Source organism: Calliopsis andreniformis, chromosome 6, assembly GCF_051401765.1.
Source record: "Calliopsis andreniformis isolate RMS-2024a chromosome 6, iyCalAndr_principal, whole genome shotgun sequence".
Taxonomy (NCBI): domain Eukaryota; kingdom Metazoa; phylum Arthropoda; class Insecta; order Hymenoptera; family Andrenidae; genus Calliopsis; species Calliopsis andreniformis.
The window spans coordinates 8,026,812-8,052,631 of NC_135067.1; the positions used below are offsets into that span (position 1 = coordinate 8,026,812).

A 25,820-nucleotide genomic window follows, 5' to 3' on the forward strand; every position below is an offset into this window, starting at 1 on the left:
ATTCGTGCCTGAGCATGGCTTAATGGTCGACCGAAGCGATAGGTCGACGCGCATGCGCAGCGGTAGAATTCACCTGGGAACAGGTTGTCAAAGCGCCATCTGCTAGGTGGCGATTACAGTCGACCTTCCGCAACTTATCGTCCCTTTCAAGAACTTAATTACGTACTCTTTTTCTTGTTCTAGAGAGAAAAAAATAAATGTCACGAAATGATAAAGTATACACGGTGGACCATGTAAAGTTACTTTTCAGGATCGTGAAAAATTGAGATCAATTTTCAATGTCTTACAATCTAATATAGTCGCTTATTTTTCATTTTGTTGGTTATATAGAGAGTTTAAATAAAAACTTTCACGTGAATATAGATTTTTTAACGGTTTGTTAAAAAGTTATACACAAGCATACGAAATTGAAAGCGTACAGTAACGTACGCCATTTTGAAATGAAGCGTTAGGTGCATCTACGCTTTTTGGTAAAGATTAGTGTCAGTAGTGAGAATTATTATTAAATAATTAGCTGTAATAATTGGTATTCAACAGAAATTTATACTTGCTGAATGCTGATAATAAGCATAACTGCATATTTCTATTCTTAACTGTTTCCTTGGAATTTCATATTTCTGTTTATAACTTTCTAATAAAGCGTTATATAACCTATGTTCATATAATATTATTTTCTTATCTAGGCTCATAGAATGTAGGTTCTGATAAAGTTTGACACTTTAAACCTTGGACACCATGTATAAAATATAAAGAGAGGTATTTAAGGAAACATTATTTGTTTTCAAAAGGTCTATTTTAAATATACAGTGTTCAACAACAAATGTCAGAAATTTTTATTTACTTCCGAAAATCAAGCATAATGAAATTGCGCTGAAAGTTTCATTTCCAAGTTATTAAGCGGATTCTTTGCAAAAGTCAAAAAATCGATTTTTTTTAAATATAACATCTCGAAAATGTATTTCTAAAATTTTATATCTGAATAAAATTATCAATGGAATGACAAAATTATAGGGATTTTAAAAAAACGATAGACTACTAGAAACGTTTCATTGCATTCGCATTCTTAGGTGTTATTTTTATATTTTTTATACTATTTGTCGACATTTTTGTAAAAAAAGAGGGTACATCTTATTCGGCAGGGATAATAGATGAAGAATAAATACTATTAAAAAATTGAAATTCCACGCAAAACTTTAAATGCATCTTTCTCAAAACGTGCTTTCGAAATTAGCTGCTCTGATATCTTAATATTGGATTAACCATTTTCTCTCAAGTTTCACATACGTGTAAAATAAATTCACCTTTATCTTTTGAACTAAAGTTACGTCAATATTTTCGAGAGTTTTTTTATCACTTGTAAATATTATAATTTTTATGATAGAAGCTTTTGTTAGCATTACATGGTCACCATTTTGCCAAAGCACTGATTTTTTCTTTCAGATGAATACAACAATGTGAACTCTGGCAGACATCTAAAATGATGCATTGTGGGAAATATGTAATAGTGTAATATTAATAAAAATAATTACACAAAAATTACTCCGTGTCTTCTTGAAACATATTCAAACATGTATGTAAATTCCTCAATCGATAATAAATTTTTAACGCAAAAATAGCTTAAAAGCGACATCTCCACAGGAGAACACCCCTTTAATTGTTGAAGATACACCTAGACCTAAATAGCGTCTGGAAGGTGTCTTACTTGAAGACTGATTCTACTTGCGACGTGCATTGGCCAGGTCAGACGTAGTGATATTACTAGAATAAGACAGTAGAATAAGTCTAGTCAGGTACATTTCACGTGCACTTGAGGCTTTATTTTAGAGATGAAGAATCAAATACAATTTCACCATTCTTCATTTTCTTCTTATTTTAGCATGTAGAATCGTCCCTTAATTTCAAATGAAAAATGACTAATTTTTCTTGACTTTAATATGACTCTACTCGAAATATAGTATGTCACTATATTTTTTAAATTAAATAATATATACACGTTTTACAATAACTGAAAAATTATTTTAAAAAATTCTCCTAAACAATACCATGAGACGGTTTTCTAAATCATTTTTCAATTACTATAAAATATGTATATACTACTTAATTTAAAATATATTTCAGCAGGCTACAAGTCGCCTAGTGTTGCCTCCGTGAAATTGCGCCTGAAGAATCGAAGTTTAATTAGAAAAAGTAATATCTTGAAATATTTTTGGAAATTTTAAATAGATAATTTATTCATAAATCATCAGTAAATATTATTAAACGTAATTACAGCTTTCATTTTATAATCTATACGTAATTCTATGTATTATCTTCATTTTACAATTTCCACAACAAAGCCGCAGGGCACCCGATTTTTTCACTACATGAAAATGATATTCATATCATATTCATTTTATAACTTCTTTTATATATGCTACTTTATTGACATTCACTGATATATCTTTTCAACCAAAGATGTTTGTATATTGATGTCAATATATTTTTTATCAAACGAAACATTCGTTTTATTTGAAAACGCAAAGTACAAAAAGACTCCACCCTGAGCTAAGAAATACGTACAAAAATGTTACCACTCACGAATACATATATGTGACATACCTATTGCTTGTGGCCACTGCTTGCACACCGATAAGATAGAACCACTCGCCTGTGCCACATCGTACCTTTGTGTTCTACGACCTACGACATGATTGAGTGACCAGAAGAATCGAAAGCATGCGTTACCTTATACCCACGGGATAAAGGCAACTCAACAAATTGTGTCGTTCAGGGAAAATGAAAGCAGTATGAAATGTCAGAAAATCATTTATTAATTTTTTAACTGTATACTCTAACTTGTAAATTTTGTTCAAATTTTTAATAAAAAATAATTACATTTCGAGATTTCACAAATATTTACAGTGCAATTTTATTATTATAACACAGAATTCAATTAAATTCTTCTATAAATATTATAATATTATTTAGATAAATAAACTTTACGAGTAGTAAATGCAATAACACGTTCATTCTCTTCAATGATAATATTGAATCTGCCCGCTCGACCTTTTTCGTTACTTCCTTGATTACGATATAATATTCGATCCTGCATGTTTATCAATTTCAATTAATTCTGTATCGAATGTCGACAAATATTTACCTACATTATTTTAATTATTTTTGCATTGTAGAATATGAATTCCACCTAATAATTATATCTTCATTTTATACATCAAAATCATTGTTAAATTCTTATGCATAATTCGTTTCTTTGAATCAAAACCACTGCTTAAAAATGACAAATATACATATTTGCCCATTGGTTGGGGAGGTAAGAACATAAATTAGAGTAAAACAGTCGTCACGCTATATAAGGATTTATTTATTCCTGTCTTAAATCGTAATAGCATTTTAACATGGGTCCATGAAAGTTAATAAAATCAGGTACAGTTTTCGACCAAATAATTAAATTCGTAAACATCCTTTCAATATCTCCTTGGTACAAGCTTGACGGCCTACTTTGTTCCAGATACTCTTCACACTTCAAATTATTCATTTTATCTTCGAATCCCTCACAGGTGAAGAGCCATTCTTCAACATTCTCCCGAAGAACAGGCTTGCCAACAATAACTCCTATCGTTTCGCGAATGGCAGTAATATCTGACATGTCGTAAGCGTGATCTTCACTTTGCCCTTCCCCTATTTCTTCCTCTGACTCCCCTTTCATCAACTTGCTCCAAGAATTACGAATATCAGACCGCCTCACGTCCATCCAAGCTTCGCTCAAATAGTCAGCACAGTCCTTCATATCATAATCCGCGCAAAATTCCGCCATACCACCAGGAAAATCGAGAATCCTCCTCAGCAGGCGATGTCGAAAGGACCTTTTCACTTTCTTCAGTATCACCTGATCTATCGGCTGCAGGATGGACGCCGCGTTCGCCGGAAGGAACACCACCTCAATGCCATCTTTCTTGCGCAGTTCCGGTGGTAAGCTGTGAGCTTTGTTGTCGGTTATCAGTAACAATATTTTTCCATATATACCAGTTACAAGCTGTTGCCTCTTCACAGCTGGCTTGAAATGATGCTCCAACCAATCAGCGAACACGTTCTGGTCCAAAGAGGCCTTTTCTTGCGTCTTGAGAACGACCGACAGTCGATCAGCGCAATGCTTCACCGCCCTCGGTCTTTCGTACCGCTGGATGAACAGTGGCGGGAGTTTGTGTGTCCCTGTTGCGTTCACGCAGAGTCCAATGGTAACCCGATCTGTCGACAGTTTGTGCCTGTAAACCTTTCCCCAGCCATCGACCAACATTCCTGGAGGAAGAGCTTTCCACATTAAAGCTGTTTCCTCTATACTGTAAACATTATGGAGCTTTATATTCTCCTCCTTCAGCCGTCGCAGGAAATTCTGATTCAAAAATTCTTCCACAGCCCTTGGGTCTATCTCTACAGTCTCGCCGGGAGATTTAACCAGTCGAATAGCGTGGCGATTCTTAAATCGCCATATCCAACCCTTAGAAGCTGAGAACGTCGAAGGACCGCCTAACTCCTCGTTCAGCTTCCTCGACTTCTCTTGCAGCACCGAATCGCTGACAGATATGCCCATCGCTTGTTGCTCTGAATACCATTCATACAGACGTGTATCCAGCTCTTCTAGTACCGGCTTTCTCATCTTCTTTCTGCACTCGGCGCCTGGTATTTCCAACCGTTGCCGCAACTCCGCGGCGTTCCTCTTTATACGACGAATGGTAATAGTGCTGACGCCGTAGTCGTAAGCCAGTTGGTTTATAGCGACGCCGTTCTCTAATTTCTGAACAATTTCGAGCCGCTGTCGCAGAGATAAGATAACCTGCGGGTTCCTTTCGGTGGACATCGTGCAATAAGCTGTGCAAAAGCTTCACGTTTGGGATTCGCAACACTGAAAGGACTTCGTAACTCACTCGGCGCACTCGCCTCACTGTTTTTGACTGTCTGTGGTCAACTGAACGTGGGCGAAGCCTCGCTCCGACAAAGCGAGACCTGTGGTGGGGATGTCAGAAATCCGGGGTGGAATGCGATCAGACGTCCGGGGATTATCGTAGCGTTGGGGGGAATTAATGAAAATGGAAGCTAGGGGCATGCGCGTTCCACGGGACAGAATACAAAACCAGAAAAGTGCTGACATCTGTCTCATTCGTGTGTTTTAACATGTTCGTTGCCGATCTGAAACGATGAAACGTGTCGAAACTGCCGGTTGTGCAGGTCGCCGTTAACTGAACATAAATGTCTTACGCGATGGCGCGTGTACGGCAATTTACTAAGCGAGTCTCGTCACGCTTCAGCGCGTGATCGGCAGCGAATATACAGAAAAGCACAAAGCCCAATAACAACGTGTATGGGGAAAGGAATCAGGGGCGGAGTTGGAAGTGTTTCTTTCAAGTTATATCTTTCGCGTTAATTTCTATTTGGTTATAATAATAAATAATGGTTGTAATAATGTCTTCCTGAATTATAAAGAATTTGTTAAAAAGCATACGGTTTTATGGTGGGAAAGTTTCAAATTACTTTAACTTAGCTACCACAGATGTACTCATATAGGCAAAATGTCAAAAAATTGTTAAGTCACATTTTTATGAAAAAATGCATTATTTTTTCGAGGTTCCCCGATTAATTTTTTATTTAAGTGACAAATTGAAGCTTTTTAATTTATCCTTATTTTTTTGTGCTACCTCTTAGCACTGTTCCCCTTTTTGATTCTACCGAGAAATTCTGTAAAACTGGAAAAACTTGTTATCCGTCGCTTATACAAGATGATCAGTTTGACTTTAAACCTTTCAAGTGTTGGCTGCATTTATTATAAATGTTGTTATCATTATAAGTGCTGCTAATATTTGTTAGAGGATTTCTAGTTAAATTGATCACCCTGTAGATATCAAACGGACCCCATTTGAAGGATACACGGAAAGAAAGAGAAATGTTAAATTTTAGCATTTTTCAAAAAACGAGAATTTAGTTTTCAGTACCGATAATGTTACAACTTGATATTTTGTTTCTCATCCTACCGAAATAAAACACCATCTTATTCAATATCAATTTCAACTTTTATTTGTAAGTAAATTATTAATATTAATATATGTATAACACAGTAAACGCTAAAAAATGAAAACTCTTCTCAAAATATTACATGCGAAAAGGGGGAATGTTAGGAAAAAATTATTTTTATTATCACTTTCTTTTCTGCAACTTTTTTCACTTTTATTTTTCGTCGCTTGGTACTTTTGTTTTTTAGCTTTTGGTCCAGACACCATGTTCAAAAATTCGTAATAGAATTTTTAGGTTTTTCTTTCACAGAATATATTTCAAACTTGCATGTCTTCAAACGAAACCCGAAACATTCCTCTTGTTTCCATCGGTTTTCTTTGACATTCCTCATCTTTTCGTTGCATACCTCAGTTTCTTATAACTAGGGAATTCATAAAAAAATTAAATGTTCAATGCGCCATGTCTATCCAGCAAGAGCACTTACAGAAGCATACAACAAAGCGTTAAACTCAAAATTTGTTAAAATTAACATTTCCCCCTTTTCCGTGGACCCTTCATGTGGTAACACTAATCCAGAACTGATTTTAGGTAAAGAAGAGTAACTAATTTAATTGTAATTAATACAGAAGAAAATGTTAAACTAGTGCTATGGTATTAAGTATTTTATTTTTGCATTGATTTAGTATAATTCGAAAATCTGAACGATTTACATTATCCTTTTATCCCTATTTCCCTCACGTTGACATACGATTCCTTCGAATTCACGAAGAAAGTTCCAATATTTCAAGTACTCCTTTATTTGGCGTTGGCAGCATTATAAGAGTGGTACAAGAAATGGAGGCTTATAAATCGCCGATTTCCCTGTACAGACTTATCTCGAATTAACAAGGAAAAATACGGAATTTTCATATCACTACAATAAGATATATGAGATAATCATGTACATACACATATGTACATATAATATAATATATTCAACAGTTGTGTGCTTGTACGAATGTATATCCTACGTATTTCTGTTTATTTTCAAGATACCATTTGTTGTCACAAACAATTTATTATTAAAAGGGGTCTATATGCATTATCGTGTGTATTTATGCGAATAATGGTGAAAAGTATATAACTATGTCATAATAATTGCAATCACTCTTCGATAGTATTTGCTGAAAACATATTCTTCCTTTTTCTTCAATTGTGTAACATTTTAAGTTGTCGTGATATATCTTATATACTGCCCAAACAGTGCAAGACGTCTTGAGAACGTCTGTTTTATGCCCATTTTATGCTGAAACGTCTTACAACATAATTTTGGTGTCTTAAAAACATGTGGCAGCATACTTTTTAAAGACTTTCAATATTTACGTCCATAAAACGTCTTAAAACACACTACATGGACATCTTTAAGACGTCTTATGAATGTCTTCTAATACGTCTTAAAAATACATTGTCTTGTAACCTCGGACGTTTCAAAGACTACTTCTGGACATTTTTAGAACTTTACTGAATATCTTTAAGACGTTTTTAAGACATCTCTGCACTATATGGGTTAATGTCTAAAAATGTTATGTTTCTAAATAAAATAGGAAGGAACAGTGATGATTCAAATTTCGTTATCTTTCCAAACCTCAAGATAAGTTCATCTCTTTGCCTTCAGACTAATTTCAAGGCACTACCACACAATGTTAATCTTCTCTGAATTATTCACAATTTTACATTATCTTGTCTATGTTTTGCCTATTATTTAATTTGCAGGAATGATTGTACATGAAAACGAAAGCAAATGATTTAACCGTATTTGCAATGCCTTTAAACCGTAAACGGAGTTAATTTATTTCCATCATTTTTTAGTAGATAAAATTCTTTAAAAAATGTTTAAACATATAACTTCCTTAAATATTGTATATATAAAGACACAATAACATTCTTTTACATTAAAAGAAATAAACATCTGTTATTTTTTAGTTCCTGAGAGGCCTATACTTTTGAAACTAGGCTCGATAAAACTGATTCACGTTTACGGTGTAAGGGTTAAATACGTTATTAATAATTTTAAGATACAAATTTTTATCTACACAATTAAATTCTTCTTCCTATATTCAGTGAACAGGAGAGAAATCTGTACTTAACATGTATGTACATACATATATTTTGATGTGAAATTAAATATGGAACAAATGTTAGAATATAAACGCCTCAGAAAAAAAATGTTCTATAATTTGCTTAAGCGTTAATGAACTAATATAGCAATACATGAATGAATACATGGAAAATTACATTTTATACAACTTTGTGGCATATGTTATAGTTTTAAGTATAAAAATTGAATAAGACAGATGGAAAAGAATTTTTGTATACACGATTATGTAATTTGTTCACACATATTTCAATGAAAAGTAAAGGAAAAAATAGTCAACAATCAGGAACTTTCTATAGATCCAAATTTATGTAGTTATGCATTTATGTGCATTGTGAAACTGTTTAGTGCAATACCGTGTACTTATGTACCTCTTTTTAAATACATATGTGCCATGTCATATGTTCCCTTTATGTTCATGTAAATTTCTGTTTTTACATTTTTCTATAAATTGTATTCGTAAAAGAAGGGTTTCCTTCATAAATAGTAATCTCGTTCGCTGTGTTAATTCGAGATCAATCTATACATGTAGATATATACACGTGGATCATACACACATGTATACATACGTACGTAAATATATATATGTATACGCAACACATCTCATTAAACATGATAAGTAAGTACAGCTTTTCTATCGACAGTCTCATTAAAAAGAAAAGAAATCACCTACTGACAATTTTTAAATTACTAAAATTTCTCATTCATAAAATTATTACAGAGTCGTCCCGTTTTGCATAAAAAAATTGAGATACTCTTATTACTGATGACACAAATTTGAAAATGACAAAACTTCATGAAATAGTTATTGAAATTTTGATTAAAAATTACAACTATTCTTAATTCATATTACAATTCATATTAAAAATTTATTTTGTCAGTAAGTATTTTTTCCTTAAGATTGTTATTAAAACAATTATACTTCCATACCATATTTACTGGGACATTCTGTACATAACATGTGTACAGAATGCTTCATAAAAGGTGGCATACTCAAAAAATATAAAAATTCTTGTGTGAAAAATAAGATGGCATTCGATATCTTTTTTGTAACCATTATGGAACAGATTTTCATGTTTACTTCATTGTAAATTTAAATACATGAGTTTACAACATTAATTCAATTTTAATCCAATGCTCTGACTACAAATCTACAATAAATTAGTGGAAGGTAAAAAGGGTTAAATGTGTAAATGTTTCTTTTTTTTAAATTTCAGAAAAAATTTCATAATATAAACAAAACATACATGTATATAATTTTATTACTTTGAAGTTTAATCAGTGTCATCCTAAAAAGTTTAAGAAGTCAGTTTAAGACAAGACCAAAGCTCACCTTATTTTGGGCATAGGAATATCTCTTCTTTCTTGGATACACCATATCTTATGACACTCTGTCAATGTGTGTATATATTTATATATATATATTGCTTTACGATACGTTTACGACACGTTTAATTTGCATTTCATTGAAAAATTTTTGTTCGAAACGCAGGGAAATAGTCAATTATTTACAAAATTATGTCAAACTGAAAGGGTAAAATTAGTTATTGTTGCTGATGCTTTTTTTTCTTTCAGTTATTTTTTTCCGAATTTTGAAGATCATTATAACTTCGAATTGAAATACTATGAAGTTTTTTAAAATAATAGTATTTCAATGGCTTGAATTCTTTCTGAGCTAAAAAATTCAGTTTACAAAAAATGGTGTTTTAATTATTTAACGTGTGTCCGGAAAAGTATTGCAACTAATAAGAGTAACAATAATTAATATAATAATTATAATAGTAATAAAATAATAATAATTACAATTGAATTATATTTAAATGCTTTAACATTTCTTAAAACAATAATAACATTCATTCCTACATACGTATACGTACACATATGCATACATGTATATATACAAAATATACATACATACATACATATGTACATATACATATAGATCTGTGTATTTTATATATATGTATATGTATATGTATATACATACATATATATAGCTTTTTATATTTCCTAGTAAACCGTTCTAATCAATTGATTAAACAATTATTTTATGAGGTTCACATATTTGAACACAGTTCACAATTGCTAAACACTTTCACTGTAATCAACAACGGCTTTTTCGTGTAAATGTTTCTTTTCCATTTAATCTTAGATTATTTTGTGTCATTATTTCACTTGAGTTTTAAGATGTTGCAGAAATTCGTAATAACTCAAGGCAGATTCGAAACGATCCTCAACTAATCGTTCCATAAAGAGTGTCCTGAAGTGGCTGTCATCCCTAGAAATAAAACATGATATTATAATTCACTCATATAAAATGACACAACGTAAACAAATTATATATTTTATATAAGAAATATATGTGCAACATTTTAAATCAACTTACCGGATAATTTGTAGGGAGGCGGGATAAGGCTTTTCTTCTTGTAAACTAAATACAAAATTGCGCAATCTTTCACTTTCTGCTGACTCGATTTCTGGTAACTCGTACTGAAAATTAGAAATATCTTTTATTGCTTTCCCAAAATATATTAAATGAGTTAAAAATTATCGAAATGAGTAAGTAACTTTTCTAAAACTTTACTAAAATTCCTTTTAACGCGATTTTTAAAACCTTATTATTTGGCAAAATATAACAATATGTGCATAAACTTACCAGTTCTTCTGGTATCGAAGGGAAAGCAGTAACTCCGAGAATATTAATACAAAATGAAGGATGAATATTTTTGCCAATCAAGAGGAACATTCGATCACCGGCATCCATTAGAAAAGCGCCTCTTGAATGAAGTTTTTCAGCAGAAAGATGCAGTCTAGGTGGTTGTGGACAAAGTTTTCCATCTATCTCTTTCGAATTGCGTTCTTCAAGTGCATGTACAGGATATAAATCTGGATAAATCATTTGAATCAATTGAAACAGTGGTAACGTTTTCAACTGACACATCGCAAATACTCGATCATCAAGTCTCGTACTTGTTCCTGACCTAAAGGCAAGCTAAAAAAGAAAGTTCACTTTTTAGTTTCAACCAAATCTTAATACGCTCTTGAGGAAAATGATTTCAAAAATGAATTCTAACTTACGCATTTGAGCAAAGAAATAATATAAAGGGGCAGTAATTTTAAACTCTCAGGAACAAGAAGTCCACCACCTGATTGAGTTAGTTTATAAGCTGATAACACGTCAATGGCTACATTTATCAACGCGTCCCTTGCATCAGATAAAGAAGATTGCTGAGACCTGTCTACAGCTGGAAAATATGTTGCTATTATCGTGTTTGTTTTAAATTTATAAATAAGCCGTTTATAATGATAGCGTAGGAACGCCATTTTTTAGCAAAATTTTTATTAGATTGTATGAACCGTGAAACATTAAATATCTCATTAATGAAGAAAATGAAGTTGCATCACTTTGACAAATGGCTCAAATAGAAAATTAAAGTTTAAATCTCTATATTTATGTAATAGAATATATTTTTACAAATATCATGTTATTTACTGATAACTCAGCTGTTTCTGTGTAAATTGTCTTACCCATTTTAGAAATTAGGCCTACTATACATTGTTGGTCAGCGGAATGAAGTACATCCGATAAAGTAGATGCTACTGGTAAGCACAATGTGTGTACCCTAATTCTTCTTTCACCTGTAACAGAAGCATTTTAAATCATTACACCACTGAGTAAGAACACTAATTAGACTGTGGATTTTTATGCAATTTCATAGTTTTAGAAACACAATTAAAGAAATGAAACCTAAATAAAAATTTGCTTCATCTTACAAATACTATACAGGGTGTTGAAACTGAAGCAGGTCATCTAAATATCTCCTCTGTTTTTAATAACACGAAAATAAAAAAAAAGAAAAATACAATCCTACACAAAAAATTGTTCTTCCATGACATTCCTTCTTCGAAATCAGTCAAATTGTGCCATGAACGATTTTCGTGTTATTTTAAAAACAGTGAAAATATTTAAAAACAGCTTAGACAGCCCTGTATTGAGTCGAGAGAGTAGATGACAGTTCGATGACAGTTTATTACTTTATACGGCTGCAACTATTAACTGTAAAATGAAATCGACAACTGACAATCGATTCGCAGGTAATAACTGCAGCCATAGTAATCAGCCACGAGGACGTTGAACTGTCATTTACTTTTCAACTTAGTGGACAGACTATATAATTCGTACTCTAGTTTTCATATTTTCAATGTTTTCGAACATTATATGCACTCCGTAACTTTTTACACATTTCAAATTTCTATAAGTGTATAAAAATCCGCAGTCTACTTATTTTTAAAACTCTCTTCAATACTTACCTTTACTCGAAGTATAAAGTAAAGCTGCCTGGAAACAAACATTTTGAGTGTCTGAAAGGTTCTCTTCTATAGAAATCTGCATTCCAAAACCGGCGTCAGGATTGACGTTAGGCAAACTGAGAAGATCAGTTGATCTGACAAAGAAGTTCCCATGGAAAGTGTGAATACTCAAGCCACGTGTGCAACGTATTCTCAGTACTGATTCGAAGCCAATTTTTCTGGTAAGATAACGTCTCAGCATTTTATCAAGAACATCTGCATTCTGAGGTTTCGAAGCACGAAATAGAGGAAGATGATATATACATCCTCCAGAAAACTTGCACATACCAGCTGCAAAATGAAAATTTTATTTATGTTAAAGCGTAATTCTTAAATATATTTAATTCATTCTTATCTCTTTTCTTATTTCGATTCTTGTTTCTTTTTATTATCTCTTTTATTATCTTATAAACTAATAGACATTAAAGGGAATTAATACGTACATAATGTGGCTAAATCGCAATATTGACTATTTAACAGGAATAAATCCACTGCAATTTGCTGTCCACTACAATCCAATGCTAATCTCTTGTAAAAGTCTGTAACTGGATTTAAATGTGGAACGTCTTTACTCGCTCTACTGTTTGGATCTTCTCTTGCCTGCAGCAATCCAGGTCCCACGTTTGGCAAACAAGTCTGGAAGACGGTGACACGTCCGCCAGTTGGTGACTGAAATAATGTAATAAACCTTCATTTAGTTTTGTACACATTTTGAAAACATTTTATGTTTGATTTAAATAACATTATAATTATTCTCATCATTGAAAGTATATCCTAACTATATCTATCTAGAACTTATTTCAACTTTAGTGACTTTAACAACACTACTTACCATAAGTTTATATGCCGCTTGTAATGCTGCTCCTAAAGCACTATTTGTATCATGAGTGCCTTGAAATTTCGTCGGTAATTGAGCCAATAAATCTCTCACTAATTCTTCACGTTCCTTCAGATTTACTACTAGATTATCTGGACATGGAAGAAACACATCTACAAAAAAATAATACATAATTAAATTATATATTACTATATTGAATTTAAATAAGCAAAATTAATAACAGATTATAAACGCGATTTTAATTTTTCTTTAACTGCTAAGTTTTTAATAAATAACATTTAAAAAAGATATTACAAAGTTATTGCATTTTTTCTTTGAAATTCTGATTCTGTTTATTACGTTTTATCTTAAAATATGTTTAATTTTTTACAATCTAATTTATAACGTGTTATCAAATTTCTAGATTAAACTAACATTACTTTACCATCTATGTCAAGCATAATCATCTCCTGAGGTTGTGACACATTGTCAGGTATACTGAAGAAATGTATGGCAGAATCCACTGCCAAAAATCCAATCTGTGTCCTACCATCACCTGGCAGCCTTAATAACTCTTCTGAAATTACGTTGCACACTACGTTCAGATAACCGCTTTCCACTGCCAGTCTTGATACATCCAAAACAAACAGATACACAGCTGGCTGTGGTGGTCGTAGCTAAAAACATTTTTCTTATTTTAATTATATTCCTACTACTTTTGAATTATCATTTTAATTTAAACAAATTTTAAAGTCTTTATCAACAATATTTATGCATTGAATAAAAAAAGATTTAAATCACAAATCTTCTTTTTAAAATAAAATTTAAGATAATATAATAATAATAATAATAATAATATGTGATAACAGCCAATATTTAAACTGTATAGTCCCTGTTAGTGTTAGTTAAACACAAAGATATGAAATTGAGCACTTTAAGCACATTTAAATAAATGTTTCTTACCATATATTCGCTGGAAGCGATGAATTCGATTGTACTCGTTCTTACTTCTGGCCGCCTTGACGGATCCCCGTACGATTTTGTTACAGGATCAAATTGAAATTCTTCTGGCACTATAAACATAAATTTTATTTTATATTAGGAAAAATTTTTTTTTTTAATTAATTAAAATATATTACTGTAAAACAATAAGAAGTTCAAACTATTTAAAAAATTAATAAAATACAATAACTAAAAATTATAATTCTAAACATGATTTCAAGGATAATATCCATACAATAATTAAGTATTAACTTTCATAATAGGTTTATAAATAACAATAATTTACTTCAATATAACAGTAACATGAGCAGATTTCGTAAATTCATACTTACATTCGTTTATCCTATGACAAAGATTGCATTTCCACCTTTTTGAGTCATTGAAGTATACAAAAGGATTGATATATGTTCTACACGCGCGACATCGCACAATTGTGCTGCACTGTATTACTGGTAAATGCTAGAAGTATAACAATGGTTTTATTGCTTTAAACACTTAAATATGTATAAATTTGTCAATATTGTTTTCTGAGATGTACGATTACTAAACATAGATATAGCTACTTTTATAAGAATTATAATATTCAATTTATTTATATAACAAACTATTTCACATTGATTGAAATGAATTACATCAACATCCTATCTTGTTTAAAACAGCTTACATTTCTATACCATTAATGTGTATTAAAATAAAATAACATTTTTTTCTATGTAATATATTCAATGTTTAAGAGAAAAAAGGACACATTATTTTACTTACGTTCAAGTCTTTGAAAGGATGTACTAAAACTCCCAGAGGTAATCTGGATTTCTGCAGCAAAGAATTCGTTTCTGGAATTTTCGTCAATGTACAACGAAAAATGCTAGAAAAAGTAACAAAATAAATCAATTTAATGATTTATATTATATTTAATTACTGAATATACAGTTCTTGGGGAAACACTTACTCAGGACTACAATTGACGCTGTCTAGAAATTCTTGATGAAGTTTGATCTTTGGTAGTTCTACTTTTCCTGGAGGTAAAATGTTTCTAGATTGCAACAGATCAATTGATTCCATGCCCTGAAAATGAAACAGTAAAATCGTATTAATAAAATACTGGTAAAGCAAACATTTTTATGATTGAATTTTCTAATTACGTATTTAGTAAAAAGAATATATATAATAATAATAGTTTTTTGTCTTATTTAAGAATTTTTAAAAATAAATTATTTGAAAACATTTTTCTATTTATTTACCCATAATTTACTGTATCCAGCTTGAGTAACATTCATCATATTCATTTGGTTGTTCAGTTGATTCATTTGATCAGGATATTCGGAATATCGTTTGTTCATTGAATCTTGTTGCATACTCATCGAATTCGGTGGCATATTTATTGGATTTGGTGGCATATTCATCGAACTCGGTGGCATATTCATCGAATTCGGTGGCATATTCATCGAACTCGGTGGCATATTCATCGAACTTGGTAGCATATTCATCGAATTTGGTGGCACATTCATAACATTTGGTGGCATATTCATTGAATTTGGAGGCATACTCATTGAATTTGGAGACATGTTCATTGAATTTGGAGGCATGTTCATTGAATTTGGAGGAATACTCATTGAACTTGGTGGCATGTTCATTGAACTTGGTGGCATGTTCATTGAACTTGGTGGCATGTTCATTGAATTTGGAGGCATGTTGATCGAACTTGGTGGTACATTCATCGAATTTGGTGGTACATTCATCGAACTTGGTGGTGCATTCATTGAATGTGGTGGTATATTCATTGGGTTTGATGGCATATTCGTTGGATTTGGTGGCATGCTTGTTGGATTTGGTGGCGGTACGTTTGTTGGTGTTGACGGTATATTCGTTGGATTTGGTGGTTGATTTTGATACTGAAACAAAAATAAATCGTTAAACTAAAACATACATACAGATACAATAATGCATTTTTGTTACATGAAAAGTGCTCTACAAATTAATGAAGAACTTTGTAGAATAAATATAAGAATCTTTTATACTTAAATATAAATAAAAAAAAAAAAAAGAAAAAAAGAATACGTCTCACAAATTGTTCTTAACCTTTCGACTGTGTACAGCGCTTATAGATGCCAGACGAGTCATTGCTGAGAGCGTACAATGCCTACAGGCGCTGAATTTACCATAACGCTACTCTTACGTATCGTTACGCTTACTGTAATTCCGCAGTCAAAAAGTTAAATAGATTATAATCTAATATTAAAATTAAATCTAAAAAGAAATCACACCGTTCTCTGTCCAGGAAATCCTGCGATTGCATTTGGTGGTTTCGCTTGCATTTGTCCACTCCCAGCCATCCCATAAGATGTTGTACTTGGCACAATAGTGGCATGCTGTACACCATGTGCATTTTTAGCATACATTCTTTGTCCTCCAAAATTTTGTTGGTAAAGGGTTTGTCCTCTAGACTGCTGTGCAGGATTTACAAACATGTTCTGTTCTTGTGAAAACGTTTGTGTACTTTGTACAGAATCCTGAGTATCATTTTTCTGAGACTTTGGTTCTAACAATGAATTCTGTGGCAAAGTTTGATCAAGTCCAGATACCAGTTTTGGTGGATCAATCTGTGAATTTAGTAATTCATCTCTAGGAGGTGCTTGTGGCTTTGTCGCTGATGTTTGAAATTGATTCTGGACATTATACATTGGTGGATACTGTTGGCTTTGAGGTAACCTTACTGGTGGAGGCATTGTGGAACTTAATGGATTTTGTTGACCATTTATAGGAGGCATTACTGGATGTGGTAAAGGTGATCTATATTGATTATAAAGATATGGAGTTGGAGATGGGTCTCTTGAAGTTTCTCTAGATGGATCTCTTGATGACTGTGAGGATGGTGTACCTGAAAGTAAGACATAAAATAATATAACTTATATTTAATTATTTTTGAGTCAATGATATAGTTAAAAAAATATTAAAGTAATAATAACAAAGGTTTATTTTTGCTTATAAATCCGATAATTGAATTAACTTACCAGTGAAATTATAACTTGTTGCCTGTGTGCCATTATGGCGTGTCACATTTGCTTGCCCATTTACCATCTGTGGGGGCCCACTTTTTACATTACCCCCATTACCATATGATTGATATTGATAGTCAGTTGGTTGAGACATATCACTGATTTCCAAACGTCACTAAAAATACATAAAAATTGAAAATGTTATTTATGTTATAAGATACATGCAGTTGAGATATAAATTAATACCAATGTTTTTGACTCGTCAGACCAACTTAATTTGAATAATAATATTAAAAACCTGTTTATTATATTTAATAATGTATGAGTTGAAAGGACATTAAAAAATCTCCAACTAAAGGTCATATAGTAGATAGATATATTAAAGTAAGTGTTCTCAATGCTAAAATAATTTGACAAATATTACCCAATGTAGAAAATATTTATTTTCATTTAAATTTCAACAGTAATCATTATAAGTCTATATTTTTTGTTTAATATAAATCATTTATCTTTGATAAATGAACAGTTTCAAAATAAATAATGTACAAACAAGGAACATTGCATACTTAGTTTACATTGTGTGATAGTACAGTAATATCTTAAGCATGTATCAACATATTCTCTTTTCAATGTGTTAGTCAGATTTACCAAAATTTATGCCACTATTTTTTAATTTCTTATTAATTAAAATAATTCAATTATTTCTAGATCATTTGCACATTTTTAAACCTTATATTTACTGTACACAATAAAGTATAAAAATAAATTGGATTTATCAGTCAACTGTCATGCACAAACATCAAAGTATAAAAAAAGCCTAAGTGAATGCATTAAATTTTCTCTGATAACAATATTGTAATAATATATAATTTGAATTCCAAAAATTTGTTTTGAACAATATTTAAAATATTATTCTAACAGTTATATCAAAGCACGTAAGAGATGCAATATTTTTATAAATTCATTAACTTGTAATATATAAATTTGATTTTCTATAAGAATATAAACAAAACAAATTAAAATCTTTGATATCTCATTATAAAATTCTTTTATTAATTATCAAATAAAATATTGAAAGAAGTTTATTTCTTTAGTTATAAGATCCTTTAGTCCTCTAAAACACTAATCAAAGACATATATCAACAGCTATAAATTTGTCATTTTATGCCATCAAGTAGACAACAAATAACTATCTTCTTAGTGAATTCTTTAGAAATTGAAAATTTAAACTTGTCTGGTACATATTATACTCGCGTATGCAATACATATAAAAGTTTAAATTTCTATTTATTAAACTTTGAAAATAGACATTGATTGTATATTTCATAGCACAAAAAGGTCGTTTGATACTTGTTGATTCTTGTCTTAGATTATTATTGTACAGTATATGTCCACAAACTTTTTTAAATGCTGTAACATCTACTATCATAACTATGTAAATGTTCCATATGTTTTCTAGTATTATATATAGTTTTATTTAAAAACTTAGTTTACACATAGTGATAATACTTGCTTGTCATGCTTATAAATGAAAGAAATGGATCAAATAGATTTAGCAAAAATAAAAACCAAATAGTACTATACAATGATGCACATTAAATAAAAATAAGAGATACATAATAATAAATATAATTGTTCAGAAAACAACAATAATAATTAAATAAAATTGTAACTCGATTACATTTAATTATGAAACAATATGTTTTGGCTATCAGAAGTGGAATGGAAAATGTTACTGTCAATTTAAAAAGTGGACTGTTCAATAGCCACAGTTTGACAATTCACGCAACACTGAAAAGAAATTCGACGTTTTCACGATCCAATACACGTTTCCAACACCTTAATTTGAATATGACAAACTACTTTAATTAACTTCTCAAAAAAAGAACGGACGTCAAACGTTGTCAAGGACAGAAATATTATAATAACTTCCGTAGAAGACAATAACAAGATACTTGTGCCAGAAACGAAAAGAAATACAATAAGTTGGTAAATAAAACAAAATGAAGTGCCAATAAAATGCACCAGCTATGTGACACCGCAATTAAGTATGCAAACTCTTGCGTGGTGTATAAATAGAAAACAAATGACGAAATTTACAACTAAAGATTCTCGACGACGAGAAATAATGTAGAATGCTTACGGAAACTTTCAAAGATTAAGATGAAGAGAGAGATCGAAAGGTTAAAACGTCACGTCGATTGAAGTGCTACAAGGTCCAAATTTTTCCTCGGCCTTTCCCTTCGTGAGACATTTTCTTACCTTTCGGACGAGGTTAACGCGGCAAAAACAAACAAAAGTTTAGACTTTGTTGCACCAGGAGACGTACATTGCACTTTTTACGGTGTAATTTGCCGTTAATTGTCGAAGAGACGTACCCCGTCGACGCGACACACAACATTACGTGGCAGCCCCGTTGATCGAGGCGCCATTTTCGCCGTGTGGACAGATCGCGAACCATGCACTTGAAATCATTAATCGCATAATCGCTATGAATTGAATTATATTTAATTGTATTTAATTCAATTCATATCTAAACTCGAATCTATGGGCCCCTACATCTACGATCGATTTTGATTAGATGATTTGAAGATGATTTGATTTCAAAAAGTTGCAAATCTTATTTTGTTAAACTTCATATTTTCATAAATGTAATTAAAGAAATAGAATCGGAATAAAAATTTGTTTCATTTTTCAAATATTACGTGTACTTCATTTTAAATGTTATTTATATGTGTACATACATTCTTGCATGTAACGCATTCTGTACCTTCTGTAGATTTAGTTTCCATAATTACATAAAAATCTGCAATGTAATTATGCATGCATACTTGTGGAATATTTGGAAGGATAGAAGGATGTTTTGAAATAGAAATAGCTAATGACGTAAAGCTTCGGAAGAATTGCACGTCATATTCAGAATAATGGGAATTTAATTTCAAATTAGGAAATATTCCTTATGAAATTAATCATAGAGTATGATTTTGTTGATAAAATTTATTTTTTGGAAATGTTATGAACGTTTAAAGGATGTTTAAAGAACATAGAAAGAAACGATTTTTTCTTTGAAAGAATCGTCGTTCTCTTATTTCTTAAAAGTATTCAGAAATTTTATGCTACATTTCAGATACATTTATGTATAAAGAATACAATTTTATACTACAGTATACAATAATTACTATAGTATGCCAGCTTCAAATTTGCTTATTTTTACTAGAACTCTAAGGTGATATGTATAGAATGCTTTGAAAAAAAGCGCAATATTACTACAGTCTAAACTTTTATTTATCGCAATTTATGAAGGTTTATTCTATAAACTTTGATTTATTTTAATTAGAATTTAATATCCTATATTCTTTTTATTCAAAAGCTGTACATTAACACTATATATTAATTTATCAGTAATACTGTATATACATACATGATTTTGAAGAGTAAATAAATATATGTTATTAGATTTAAAAAATAAACTTAAAATCTGAAACAGGAATTAAATTACAAATCTGCAGCAAAATGTGAACTTAAATACTTTATTAGATCATATATTATATTGTTTGTTATTTGTAACCATGTACAATATATATATATAAAAATATTGTTTCTGATGTAAAATGATTGCATAATTGTATTCATTTATATTTCATCATTTTTTTTGTATGATCAGTACATGAGAATTGAACAGGGCTATAAATTGTGCATTTAAGATGCATCCATATCACAATGATCAATAATGTAATATCATTAAAAAAATTGTTCTACATGAATGTAAGAAATCACTTATATTTATAAAAAAGAATTTTGTATTTTCATGCTCATACCTTACAAAATATTGTACACATATACGTCCTGTATTCTATCATTGTCTAATTAAATTTTATCAGCAATATTTTGTAATTTTTTCTGGAGTACTGCATCTTTTTGATTGATATTTTGACATAAAGATTTTAAATTAGTTTTCCCAAGATGTTCTCGTAATTTGTCTGAAATTGAAATATAATTAGATGTTTATTATATATATACATACAGAATATAAAAAACGTAATAGTTTGAAATACCTGAATTAATAATATTATCCAATAGAGACAAAACATTGTGCATAATTGGAATTTCAGAATTAATTTTTGTATTAAAGAATGTACAAATTTTTCCTCCAATATCAGCTTCAAGGAGAGGTTTTTCACATTCACACAAGCAAGTGGTAGTTAATATCACTAAACTAATTAAAGCTTCATTCTGCATTAGAATATTTTGTATTGTTAACATTTTAGTTAAATGTGCTACTGCCCCATGTTCTATCATCAGAAGTGCAACTTCTTTACTCCTAATCAAGAAAATATAAAAATTTGTTATTTTCTTTAGATTTTTCTACAATCTTTCTAAATACTTAACAAAAAATGTCTCAAATAATTACTAAAACAAATATAATATAAAGAAAAACATAACAAAATAAATATAATTAAATGAGAGATTGACATAATTAATCAAGTTAAAATTTTTCTTGTATTTTAAACAAATAAAAGTAGGTGATACAAGTTCTGCATCAATTTTAATACAAAATAAAAATTGTAATTTGAAGATAAATTTTTCCGTTAATTTTATATTCATTAAAAGTAATTAACCTGCTATTATTAATTAACCAAGCAACCAAACGATTTGCTTCTCCTTGTACTCCAGGATGATCTTCAACATTACACCATTCAATAACTTTTTTCAATAAATCTGTTTTTTTACCTAACTGTATAGCTGCTTCACCTATAATAGTAAAACTTATGATTATATATATAGAAAATAATTTCACTTAATATAAGAACTTGTATTTAATATTAAGAATTTGTACTAACATAAATAAATATTTGAATAAAATTACAAACAGTCGAATAAAATAAGAATAAACACGTTAAAAAATATTTAAAAGAACATAATTATTATAAATATGTTTGAAATGAAATCTTACATTGGCCATCAATAACAATCCTTAGTGTACCTAAGAGCTTAAAAATAACAGGAAATGATGGAATATCTAACATTGAATACAAAATATCTATTAATCCATCTTTTAATATTATAGACTTATTATCCGCAGGGATAACAAGATTCCTTAAAGCACTGAGCAAAGCATGTTGAAATCTTATATCAACAGTATCCGTATTATTTTTCTCAAGCAGTGCAAAGAGGTGACGATGAACACCTTGTGCAACCATAAGCTTGCAATGAACGTCACTGCATGCAAAATTACCCATTGCTAATACTGCTGTGATTTGCAAATCTTTGTCTTCACTTTTAAGCCACTCAACCAATTTCTTATATACAACACCATTGCTATTATCATATAGATAATTCATACTCTCATCTGAAAATATCACATTAAACACCTTTATTATTTCAATATTTATCAATATGTATTATATATTATAATTCAATTTTAATCTAAAACAGATTTTAATAAATCGTTTTATATTTTTACGGATATTGCTTCTGCAATTATTAATAATTTATTAAGTAAGTAAGAATGATGTTTCAAGATACCTCCAGTTAGTATAAGAACAATTATGTTACAAGCTATTTTTAACATCGATCTAGTTTCTTCGTCTGTACAATATGGGCTGTGCTTTTCTAAGTGTTTTAACAGCAATTCACATATGCCTCCTTTTGCAAGCAACAGTTTGACATTTTCTAAAATTTAAATACATATTAATTTCAATTAATGTAAAATAATATAATTTAGAATAGTGAAGGAAAAATTAGATGGAATAAAAATAAAACATAAAAATCTCGGGAATGTAAAACTTGCAATTATCAAAATACCGTCTTCTGCTTGACCATGAAGAAGTTCTAAGCACATTTCGGATAGTTCAGATGATGCATCACTGGTCAAAATATCTACCAAGATTTTTATAAGTCTTTCATTCAAAAACATTATACTGGCATCATTCAATATTCCTAATATCAAAAGAGCGTGCATTGCCGCTTCTCCACCTGTAGTTCCATCAATCTCCAAGATACTGCAGATAATAGGTACAGTATCCTGTTTTAATGCCTGAGAAAGTTTCCTACAGATTAACATATTAATTACTACTAACATACTAGTGTGTTACTTTTAACATTTACATTATTTACAATAATTAATACCTTAACATGTATCTGATACATAATTTCATTCATTTCCCTCATTTCATTCGTAATTTTAAAGTGATCAGACATAGTCATAAACTTAAAAAAAGTATATAATGTAAACGTATTTATAACATACTAGTATGTCTTCGATAATTTAAACATTAATAAACATGATAAAGAAAATAAATTGAAATGTAAAATACAAAAATGCAGCACCTCCTTATGAAGAGATGATCGGTCAACAAGGAAATTTAATAGGAGTCCTGCAGCAACATTACGAAGGAAAGGTGCTCCTTCTACATTTTTCAATGCAACACTCTTTGTCAATACTGCTAGAATGGACATCAATCCATTTTTATCTTCAACAAATTTCTTACCATTTTCTGTAATAATTTTAAAGTTAAAAATATTAAACAATTAAAGTTTATTAATGCAATATACTTCAAATCACATACAAATAAATTTAAATTCATCTATGCTTCTGTTCCAATTAATTTTTTCCTTAGTTTTGAAAAGCTTTCCAAGATTATTGTTACATAGTAAATCAAGAATTCTTTTTACACTTATTATCAAAACTTTTGCAAAATTAAGATCAATATAATTAAAAAATTACAATACAAAATAAAATTAGATTATATAAAATATCCAAAGTGCTTCAGAAATAAGTATTTTTATTTATGGAGATTTTTGAAAACATTAGTTTATGATAATAATTGAGAGCTTGAAAATGTTTTAAAAACTAGATTACTAGCACATATGACAATATTAGAAATGCACCAACAATTTTTAAATGGCTTCAACAGTCTTTGAAATATCAATATGAAGCAAATATTGTCACAGAATATCAACAATCTCTTTAGGTAAGTTTTATGTATGCTTACAATATTCTATCACAAACAAAAATGTTTATAGCTAGAAAAGGAAGAGTTTTCAGAAGAATAGAATACAATACCAAAATTTGACCACCTATTTGAAGCATCTTGTATAACACAATAACAAATTGAATTTAAATTACATTACATTATTAAGCTACTATATGTAATCAAAATCACTTATAACATTACTTTTAGTATCATACTAGAATAATGGTGATTTTAATGTTAGCTACATACATGAACAAAATTTGGATCATTAGGGATTAAAGCTCCCTACCATTCTCGTAACAAATATTTCCCAAAGCTCTGGAAGTTTGTGTTAATACATCCACACGATCATCCTTTAAGAGATCTAACAGTGCAGTTACTAAGTCTGTGCTAGTGCATTTTTCTCTACCACTTTCACTTTTAGCAATTTCTGCAATTGCTTTGGCAGTTTTTGCAATGATTTCTTTAGATTCATGTCGCAATAGTGTTAAGAATACGTCATCTATTGTGAACTCTGTAGCATCTAAAAGAAATACCATTAAAACAAATTATATAACTAAGTACATCTAAAAATGCTAGTACTTTAATTTCAACATTTAAAATTAAAAAAAAAAAAAACAAAATTTTAAAAATACCTCCAATTGATGTTTTGCTAACATTGACAATCGAATCTAAAACTTGGATTATGTCTTCAATTTCCTTTTCTGACTTTACAACAAACCTTAATTCCTCAACCAATTTATCAATACTCTGTTTCAATTCACCTAAAATAAATAATTATTTTAACATTAATTAAAATACATTTATAATATTTAATATACTTTGAATTAACGTTTCACATACTATATAACACATAGCAATGAAACTTTGTTAATACTTTATTATAATAATAATATATTGTTTAACTATAATTAATGGAAACTTAATCTGAAGAGGTACAAAACACAAAATGGTAATACTTAAATATATGTTTATTTTTAATTTCAAATATTACCAAACAGGGTAAAATATATTACATTAAACCCATTCTGCTAAAGATCTTTACTTGTAATTAATATTAGAATTAGTAGTACATGCAGATTATATTTATAATACTATTTAATAAACCATCCTTATTGTACCTTCTGTCATTTTCCTTTTATCTGTATCAAATATTAAATAAGCAAAATATGTATTCCTGTAAAAATAATTATAATAAAATTTGTTCAGCGGAAAAGAACATTTTTATAGAATCTCATAAATTGTTAAACAAAGGGGGTAAGGAAACTAAGCACTTCTTTTAAGGCTACAAATGAAGATATGTCAATAAAATCTAAGTAAACCAATTAATTAATATAAATTCGTTGCTAAAAAAGATGCACTCGAGAAAAGTCAATAAATTTTGATCGCCTTTACTTTGATTTACTTCAATATTTTGTTTAATTTTAAGGTATCAACTCTACCCAAATCTATATTATTATAACTGGTCAAAAGGGGTCGCTTCAGTCGTTGTTACCACTACATAACAAATGTTTGTTCCTTTTCCTTATCAATTGCAAAAT

At 30.0% G+C, this 25,820-nt stretch overlaps 2 protein-coding genes across 5 annotated transcripts; both read right to left on the reverse strand.

The window, feature by feature from the left end:
• Positions 1 to 10,218: 10,218 nt before the first annotated feature.
• Sec24ab (Protein transport protein Sec24AB) lies at positions 10,219 to 19,717 on the reverse strand. 3 transcript variants are annotated; one of them, XM_076380605.1, is made up of 17 exons: positions 19,565 to 19,717; positions 17,318 to 17,477; positions 16,571 to 17,184; positions 15,548 to 16,198; positions 15,256 to 15,371; positions 15,069 to 15,171; positions 14,639 to 14,765; positions 14,268 to 14,377; positions 13,750 to 13,981; positions 13,320 to 13,477; positions 12,931 to 13,156; positions 12,449 to 12,778; positions 11,666 to 11,776; positions 11,216 to 11,382; positions 10,794 to 11,129; positions 10,524 to 10,627; positions 10,219 to 10,415 (listed from the first exon to the last, which is right to left on the reverse strand). In XM_076380605.1, the coding sequence occupies exons 2-17, from the start codon at positions 17,454 to 17,456 to the stop codon at positions 10,304 to 10,306; spliced, it is 3,636 nt and encodes a 1,211-aa protein (XP_076236720.1). In that variant the 5' UTR covers positions 17,457 to 17,477; positions 19,565 to 19,717; the 3' UTR covers positions 10,219 to 10,303. The 3 variants fall into 3 exon arrangements, with proteins under 3 accessions (XP_076236720.1, XP_076236721.1, XP_076236722.1); XM_076380606.1 differs by lacking the exon at positions 19,565 to 19,717 and adding an exon at positions 19,446 to 19,531; XM_076380607.1 differs by lacking the exon at positions 19,565 to 19,717 and adding an exon at positions 18,984 to 19,023.
• Positions 19,718 to 20,882: 1,165 nt separating this feature from the next.
• Vimar (visceral mesodermal armadillo-repeats) lies at positions 20,883 to 25,675 on the reverse strand. Of its 2 annotated transcripts, none has more exons than XM_076380181.1 (10): positions 25,401 to 25,675; positions 24,915 to 25,043; positions 24,569 to 24,802; positions 23,633 to 23,799; positions 23,108 to 23,339; positions 22,829 to 22,975; positions 22,539 to 22,652; positions 21,922 to 22,054; positions 21,358 to 21,623; positions 20,883 to 21,282 (listed from the first exon to the last, which is right to left on the reverse strand). In XM_076380181.1, exons 1-10 carry the CDS (start codon positions 25,408 to 25,410, stop codon positions 21,170 to 21,172), a joined length of 1,545 nt encoding a protein of 514 aa, XP_076236296.1. In that variant the 5' UTR covers positions 25,411 to 25,675; the 3' UTR covers positions 20,883 to 21,169. The 2 variants fall into 2 exon arrangements, with proteins under 2 accessions (XP_076236296.1, XP_076236295.1); XM_076380180.1 differs by having other exon boundaries at positions 22,257 to 22,652; positions 25,401 to 25,674.
• Positions 25,676 to 25,820: the final 145 nt, after the last annotated feature.

Bases quoted from the DNA above. Each gene is read 5' to 3' on its own strand.
- Vimar (XM_076380180.1), bottom strand. The intron at 23,340-23,632 runs GTGCTGCATTTT...AAACTTTCTCAG, and splicing joins GATCATCTCTTCATAAGGAG to GCATTAAAACAGGATACTGT. The intron at 22,653-22,828 runs GTATCTTGAAAC...TGATATTTTCAG, and splicing joins TGTTCTTATACTAACTGGAG to ATGAGAGTATGAATTATCTA.
- Sec24ab (XM_076380605.1), bottom strand. From the start codon at position 17,456: ATGTCTCAACCAACTGACTATCAATATCAATCATATGGTAATGGGGGT. The intron at 16,199-16,570 runs GTGTGATTTCTT...TTTTTGTTTCAG, and splicing joins GATTTCCTGGACAGAGAACG to TATCAAAATCAACCACCAAA. The intron at 10,628-10,793 runs GTAAGTTTATGC...TCTAATTTTCAG, and splicing joins CTTCGATACCAGAAGAACTG to TACGAGTTACCAGAAATCGA.